General features: G+C 47.2%; 1 protein-coding gene and 1 non-coding gene across 2 annotated transcripts in view; both read left to right on the plus strand.

The window, feature by feature from the left end:
• Nucleotides 1–1,089: 1,089 nt before the first annotated feature.
• Nucleotides 1,090–1,196, plus strand: LOC114010002 (U6 spliceosomal RNA). The gene has a single exon (XR_003551396.1). It is a non-coding gene; the product is annotated as a U6 spliceosomal RNA (small nuclear RNA).
• A 5,789-nt stretch (nucleotides 1,197–6,985) lies between these two features.
• The window catches only part of MOG (myelin oligodendrocyte glycoprotein), a 17,042-nt gene continuing 15,526 nt past the window's right edge, over nucleotides 6,986–8,501 (plus strand). The window contains exon 1 of the mRNA XM_006160305.1: nucleotides 6,986–7,222. Coding sequence (XP_006160367.1) covers nucleotides 7,135–7,222 — 88 coding nt within the window. The 5' untranslated portion in view covers nucleotides 6,986–7,134. The remainder of the gene's footprint in view (nucleotides 7,223–8,501) is intronic.

An 8,501-nucleotide genomic window follows, 5' to 3' on the forward strand; every position in this document is an offset into this window, starting at 1 on the left:
AGAAGGGATTGTGGCATGGTCATTCCCTCTGGGGGTGGGGGGTGATTTCTCGCTTTCTGTCTCTGTCTTTCTGGTGAGCACATGCGCTCTATAGCAAAAACCTCTCAAAAAAAAAAAATGTTTTCAAATACAAAAGAGCAATATTACACATTAACATAGAATTATGCATTAGGTAAATAGGTATTTGGGCCAGTGTATCTATTATAACTTATAATGATAGACAAGTTGTATAAGGGTATATATTTTACACATTATCTAGAAAAGCTTACATAATATTGAGGGCTGGTCCGTGGTGCAGCTGTGCAGGAGGCACTCTGTGAGGCAGCCCATATAGGAAGGTTGCTGGCTCTCTCCCACCCATATATAAAATGAATAAATAAACTTTTTAAAACTATATTTTTGCCATAGGGTGCTTGCGCTTGCTGGAGAGAGACACAGAGGGAGGGAAAGTGAAAAAGCACCCCCCCACCCCAGGTGAGATGGCCATCCCACAATCCCTTCTCTTCCTTTCTTCTTTCACGATTCTGGGCACACATATTTGGTATATTTTTTAAGCCACTGGGTCCAGGACTCAAACTGTAGAGATAGCCCTGTGGGATCTCGGCACCTTACCCACCATGCTGCCTGCTGGCTCAAATAAACTTTTTTTTTTGAGAGGTTTTTGCCTTAGGGTGCACATTGCCACTGGAGAGCAAGAGACAGACACAGTGAAAAGTGAGAAGTCACCCCCCGGGGGGGATGGCCACATCACAATCCCTTCTCCTCCATTCTCCTCCCGGGATCTTGGGCACGTATGCACACATGCCCAGTGTGATTTGCAAGCCGCCGGATTCAGGACTTGAACCATGGTTGACCATGTGGGAGTCCAGCGATGTAACCGCTACACTATCTGCCGATCCCTCAAATAAACTTCTTTTAAAAAGCACATATATCAGGACCAGCAGGTAGGATGACAGTTAGGGCACGGACTCCCACGTGGATGGCTGCCATTTGAGTTCTAGGCCTGGTGGCTTGCTTCCTCACTTTCTTCCTCTCTTCCTCTCTATCTCTCTATGGTGAGCACACGTGCTCTATAGCAAATTAAAAATAGTGCTCGCTTCGGCAGCACATATACTAAAATTGCAACGAAACAGAGAAGATTAGCATGGCCCCTGCGCAAGGATGACATGCAAATTCGTGAAGCCTTCCATATTTTAAAAAATAATAAAATAATAATAATAATAATAATAATAGGGGCCAGCAAGTGATGTGGAGGTTAAGGGCACTGGATTCTCACATGGCCGACCATGGTTCAAGTCCTGGACCTGGTGGCTTGCTTTCTTGCTTTCCATCTCTCTTGCTTTCTCTGTCCCTCTCTGGTCAAACTTAAATAAATTAATAAGTTAAATAAAATCAAATTAAATAATTCTTCAAAAAATAAATTAATTAATAACAATAAATAAAATTAAATTAAATAATTCTTCAAAAAATATATAGTACTGGAGGCCAGCGTGTAGCATGGTGGTTGGAGTGCTGGACTTCCACATGGTCAACTGCAGTTTGAGTTCTGGACCTAGCAGCTTCCTTTCTCACTTTTTTTTTCTCTCTCTCTCGTCAAATTAAAAAATAAAAATACTTGGGATCAGCAGTTAGCGTAATGGCTATGTCGCTGGGCTCCCATGTAGTCGACCACAGTTCGTGTCCTGGACCCGGTGGCTTAAAACTCACGCCAGGCGCATGTGCGTGGGTGCCCAAGATCCTGAGAGGAGAATGGAGGAGAAGGGATTGCGGCGTGACATCTTCGATGGAGGCCCAAGTCACCATTCTCAGTATCTACCTGCAGAGATAGGACAGTAGCATGTGGCCAAAGGGAGCCAGCTAAGTGATGGGTCATGTGAAGTTGGAGAGACTGGTTGGAGACAAACAAGGATCAGCTTCCTTTTCTTTTTTTAAAGACTTATTTTTTAACTATTTATTTATTTATTTATTTTTATTTGACCAGAAAGGGACAGAGTGAGAGAGAAAGAGAGAAAGAGTAGATAGAGAGAGGGAAAGTGAGAAAGCAAGAAGCCAGGTCCAGGACTTGAACTGTGGTCGGCTATGTGGGAGTCCAGTGCCCTTATCCACCAAACTACCTGCTAGTCCCAAAAAATAATTCTTAAAAATATATATAGTACTGGGACCAGCAAGTGGCGTGATGGTTAAGGCGTTGGACATTCCCACATGGCTGACCATGTTTCGAGTCCCCGGACCTGGCAGCTTGCTTTCTCACTTTCCCTCTCTCTCTCTGGTCAAATTAAAAATAAATGAATGAATAAATATAATTAATAAATAAATTATATATATATACACACATATATATATACATATATATATAGTACTGTTACTGGATAACTCTGGGTAAACTCGCATTTAGTGAAAGATTACTTTTCACATGTGCACAGAATGTTAATTAATGTGTTATATTCCAAGTTTGTCAGTTTGCATGCATGACTAGGTGCGTGACCTGTTATTAGACCTGGTTGGAGGTGTAAGTTAAACTGAAATTATTAGTTATTTTTTCTTTTTTTTTTACTATAGGGTGCATGCAGACACAGAAAGACACAGAGAGACAGAAAGCACAAAATCACCCCCCAGGGGGGATGGCCATGCCGAAATCCCTTCTCCATTCTCCTCTCAGGATCCTGGGCACAAATGCACACGCGCCCAGCGTGAGTTTAAGCCACCAGGTCTGGGACTTGAACCACGGTCGACTACATGGAAGTTCAGCTACGTAGCCATTACACTAACTGCTGGTCCCATTAGTTATTTTTTTCTTTAGAGGTTTTTGCCTTAGGGCATGTGCACTCCCGAGAGAGAGAGAGAGAGAGAGAGAAGACAGAGAGAGAAATAAAAAGCACGCCTTAATGTGGCATGGTCACATCACGACCCAATGCCTTCTCCATTGTCTTCCTGGGATCTTGGGCATGCACAGACATGCACCCAGCATGATTTTCAAGCCACTGGGCCCGGGATTTGAACCGTCATCAGCCATATAGGAACTCTGCAACATAATTGCCACGCCACCTGCTGGCCCTACAAGGAAATTACTGAGGAGAGCAATGCACACGAGAAGTGACTGGAGAACACTTGCAGTATCGCATGCGCTACACACAAGGAAGTAAAGTAGCATTTAGGTGCTGAAAGAAAAGATGAGCACGCCAGCACAAGCGTGGCCTCCTAGACACAGCCAGGTCATGCTCGACGCCCAGCAGAACCTTACGCGTCTACATTCCAGATTTCTGTAAATGGAAACAACACTGGCTTCATTCTGCTGGTGGCCCTTTTCCCCTTCCATTGTACGCATTGCATTTGCCCAAAGATCGTGTCATCTAAGGGACTGCTGGCCACCGCTCCAGGAAGTCACCCCTTCTCAGAAGAGTTGAGGCAATTGAGAGCATAATGTAAGGTAGCTCAGGGCCCTGGTGTCGTGGTCCCGAGGGCCACTTCAGGGGCTAGAGAGCTGGACTTGGGTCTCAGCCTTGCCACTCCCTAGTGGTGTGACCTTGACCTTGACCGAGGCCCTTAGGCGCTTTTGTACCTCAGGTTCCTCATCTGTAGAGCGAAGGTGATAGTAGGTTAACGTTTACTTTACTGTCAGCAGAATTAAGGCGGTTGGGGGCCAGATGGTGTCCCAGTGGTAAAACACTATGCCCTGGGGGCAATGTCACACAGCAAGGTCACCAGTTCAATCCAGAGAACTCACAGATCCAGGGCTGGCTGGAGACGGGGAGTGGACCGCAGTGTCAGGATCCTTTTGGAGGTGATTCTCTTTTTTGTTCTCTATATTTCTCACTCATAGACAAAATAAATTTTTTAAAAAATTAAATTAAAGAAAGACTTAGGAACCAGCAAGTGGCGTAGTGGTTAAAGTGCTGGACTCCCACATGGTCAACCGCGGTTTGAGTGCCAGACCAGGCAGCTTGAAACACACTGAGTGTGTGTGTGCAGGTGCCCCAAATCCCAAGAGAATAGAGAAGAAAGGACTATGGCATGACCATCCCCCATGATTTCCTGATTTTCATCTCTCTGTCTCACTGGTGAGCACATGTGCCTGTGGCACGACCATCCCCCGTGATTTCTTGATTTCCATCTCTCTGTCTCACTGGTGAGCACATGTGCCCTATAGCAAAAATCTCTCTAAAAAAAAGAAAAGAAAAAGAAAAAGAAAGAAAGAAAAGAAAAAACAAAAACAAAAACATGAATTAGGGCCTAGTCTTTGGTGTACAAATAAACAAACAAAAAACATGAATTAGGGCCTAGTCTTTGGTGTGGTGGTTAAGGGTGCTGGATCCCACATGGCCAACTGTGAGGTTCGAGTCCTGGACGCAGTAGCTTGAAAATCACTTTGGGTGCTGTTAGAAGGGCCCCGAATGACCTTTAGGTCATTTCCTGCCAGAAAATAAGGAGATGGTTGGAGCAACCTTTGACCAGAATCCTCAGGCCAGAGCCCTCCCTTACTGGCAGCTGACACCATGGATGGGCTGATAAGGTCACCTTGGCAAGTAAGCTAATCAACACCCCCACCATTGTTGTGACCCTGCCGCTCCACCCCTCCCATATAAATCCTCCAGTATCCTTGGTAGGGTGGGCTGAGGCACCTCTGGCTTCAGACTCCCCCAGGTGCTCTTTCTCACAATAAACTTTCCTTTTTCTCTTGAGAGAATGTCTCCTGCATCGTACTCTGAACCCTACCAAGTGCATGTGCATGCACACCCAAAATCCCAAGAGGAGAAATGGAGAGGAGATTGTAGCATGGCTATTTACCGGGAGGATGCTTCCCCCCCCCTTCTCTCCCTCCAGCAAACACATGCTCCCTCTAGTATAGCAAAAACTTGAGAGAAGGAATCATTAAAAAAGAGAATTAGGTGACCTGATGCATGTCAACTGCGTAGAATGGTGGCATGTGAAAGCACTCAGGCAGGCGGGGTGCTTTTGTTTCAGAGATGCTGTGATTTCTCCAAAGCGGCTTTGATTGGCCAGCAGCTTACCTTTTCTGTTGCCTTTTCCCACCTCAATCCTTCTATCCCCACCCAGCTTATTTTTTTTTAAAGAATTATGTTATTTTAACTTTATTGATTTATTTTAATTTGACTAAAGAAGGACAGAGAGAGAGAGAGAAAGCTGCCAGATCTGGGATTCAAACCATGTCGGCCATATGGGAGTCCAGCACCCGTAATCACCATGCCACGTACTAGCCCCACCCCATTCAGCTTTGGACAGCTAGCTTGGTGCTGGGCAATTGTAAGAGCCTACCACCCCCAAACCGTGCCCTGGAGAACATCTTGTGCATAGAGCATAGAGCGTAGTGGAGAAAAAGCATCCCAGGGAGTTTTTAGGTTCCAGAATGAAAGACTCTCCACTTGAAAAGAAGGTCGGGATGCACAGAGCTCATTTTCCCCCGGGATTCACTCCTCTAATCTCGACTTTCACCCACACAGCTCCAGAGTGCTCGAACTCTGCAAGTGCCAGACCTCCAGCTGCCTTGCAGAGGGAGAGGACATGCAAGTCGCAGACTCAGCTGACTAGAATCCGTCCCATCTTGTGCCTGTTTCGCACGGAAGCAGAAATGTAATGTCCCAGTCCTGTCCTACCTCTTGCTGCCCAATATCATTTGTTTGGCCCCATGTAATTTTTCTGTGATGACGGAAGTGCTCTGTATTTGTGCTGGTCAGTGTGTAAGTGCTGGCTATAGAGCTAGTGAGCATTTGGCACACGGATAGAGAAGTCAAGGAACTATTTTAAAAATAATTAATTATTATTATTAAATTTTTAATGTGATATAGGGTGTGTGCACTCATCAGAGAGAGAGAAGGAAGAAAAGTGAGAAAGCAAACACTTTAACCGCCATCCCACCTGCTGACCCTAGAAAAAAACATTTTTTAATTATTTAATTTTATTTCTTTTTCTTCTTCAGTTTGACCAGAGAGAGAGAGACAGAGAGAGGAAGAGTGAGAAAGCAAGCCACCAAGTCCAGGACTCGAACTACAGTTGACCATGGACTCAAATCACAGTCGCCCATGTGGGAGTCCAGCACCTGAGAGTCCAGGACTTGAACTGTGGTCAGCCATGTGGAAGTGTCCAGTGCCTTAACCACCATGCCACCTGCTAGCCCATTGATGAGGCATCCTTGCTTTAAGATTGGGAGCTATTGGGTCATCAGAAAAGTCATGATGCATTTTTGCATTAAAAAAAAAAAAAGAAAAATTTACGTCATGACTTTTCCGATGACCCAACATACGAGTATTTTGGAAAGCTGGTTTTGATCTCACTCTTACAATTCTCGGGTGAGACTGGGGCAGAAAAAAGAGTCATATTTCCATTCCGATCTCAATTCCTATGTAACACTGCGGGAATGGGAGCAGGGTGCCAAGGCTGGGGTGTGGCCTGCTCTCTGGCTCGGACCCAGGTGCCTGTACTGACTGCCTCCCTCCAGCCCTGCCTCTCTAAGCACCGGCAGCCATGGACCCCTGGCATTCAACTCATGACTTCCCTAAATGCAATCTTTGGGGGTGAGACGCTAACTAAACCCAAGTTGCTGTCAGAAATCCGGACAAGGAAGGATGTCTGGATTTGCAGTAGGAGGGGGATTAGACAGACATCAAGAATGCCCTGGCAAGGACAGTTGTAAGACATGAAAACAGGAAACAGTCCAATTTTTTTTAAGAGGCCAACAATAATCCCTCTCCCTTGGCTAGTTCTGGGGGAAGAGAGATTGAAGAGGCCTCACAGACACATGAACAGGCCTCTCCCTGGGGTCAGAGAGGGATCCTGTCCACTAACCAGCCCCTGGAAGCCCCTTCAAAGGCTCGCCAGGAGGGAGTGGGGAGAAAGGCCCTGTACCAGGCAGCTGCTGCTCCGTTGCCCTGAGGGGGTGGGACAGGCGAACCCTGGTCATGCCCTCAGTCTGTAGCCCTTTGTGTAAGCGCCTGGCAAGGGTGACGTGCGCTATTCCTATGGACACAGCTGTGGCACCGGCTGGGTGGAGGCAGGGCCCAGACAGCACTGCCCTTCCGACCTCCCTCAGGCTTTTTTCAGTGGTAAAGAATGCGCCCCAAGGGTCTCTGCCAGGCCTGACCCCACTGCTGGGGCTCTCTGTCCCCAGGAACAGCGAAGATGGCAAGTGAATTGCGCTCTTCTCTGCCTAGCTGCCTCCTCTCCCTCCTCCTCCTCCTCCTCCTCCAGCTGTCTTCCAGCTATGCAGGTAAGAGGTGTTTTTTTCTGCCATGGGGGGGGGGGGGCTCTATGAACAAAAAAATAAAACAGTTTCCAGAGACTTAGAGACTTGCCTCCTTCAGTCACCCTCAGATTCTCTGAGAGTCAGCCTTCTGAAACTTAGACCTGCTGACGTGCTTCCCTTCGGTGGCTCTTTACAGCCTTCGGAATGGAGTCCAGTCTTGAATATGACTTTAACTCAAGGACCTCCTTGAACTAATCTTCTCCATCATCGGCTTTTCGCTTCTGAAATGGGGGCAAAATAATAACCACCTCCTGAAGCCGTTTTCAGAGCTGGGTAGGATGGGATGTGCTGCGCCCCGCCGCAGCGTCAGTGTCTCTCAGACTGCGGTATCTTGTCATGTCTGATGGCTTGTTCTGCATAATCAGGCACCAGTAAGTTTTTATAGGGGGGCCTGGACTCATGTGCGGAAGAGAAGCTAAAGAATCAGAAGGCAGGTTTCCAGCTCCGGGAGCCGCCTGAGAGGAGGCCCAATCCCTCCACTTCCTCACCAGGAGGGAAATCTTCCCAGGTCTAAGGGAGAAGCCAGCCTTACCTCCTAGTGGCTCAGAGTCTGACTTGAGAAGAGTCATAGGAGAGAGACTGGGAACGCGTTCAGGGAGCGCTCGGGAGCCACAGTGAGGCTGAAGGCACAAAGGGAAAAGAGGAGTGCAACAGCCATGCCCAGGGTGGAGACCCGAGGAGACGATGAGAGAACGGGGTGAACATGAACAGAGAGCTGGGAAGTGGGAAGGGGGCCAAACAAAACCTCTAAGAAGAGAATAGGGAATGTGGCCAAGACCTAGCAGGGGGGACCCATGTGAGGATCACATTTCGAGATGCCGCAGCACAACTGAACAGCTGGATACAGAGGGCAGGAAGAGGGGCAGCAGCTCTTGCAATGACGGCATGCTGGAATGTTCTGTCTTGGATTCTCATCTGTAACCAGGGACCTTTGTTCTTTTTCTTTGCTCTCTTTCTCCTTAAAAAAAAGTAATAAATGCTTGGGGCCAGCAAATGGTGTAGCGGTTATGTCACTGGACTCCCACTGGGCCAACCGCAGTTCAAGTCCTGGATCTGGTGTCTTAAATCACACCGGGTGCATATGTGTGCGTGCCCAAGATCCCAGGAGGAGAATGGAGAAGGGATTGCAGTGTGGCCATCCCCCCTGGGGGTGATTCTCACTTTCCCTCTCACTGTTTCTATCTCTTTCTGTGGCAAAATCATGCACCCTAAGGCAAACATCCTCTTTATATATATATATATA

The sequence above is a fragment of the Tupaia chinensis genome, unplaced genomic scaffold (genome assembly GCF_000334495.1).
Source record: "Tupaia chinensis unplaced genomic scaffold, TupChi_1.0 Scaffold000678_1, whole genome shotgun sequence".
Taxonomy (NCBI): domain Eukaryota; kingdom Metazoa; phylum Chordata; class Mammalia; order Scandentia; family Tupaiidae; genus Tupaia; species Tupaia belangeri.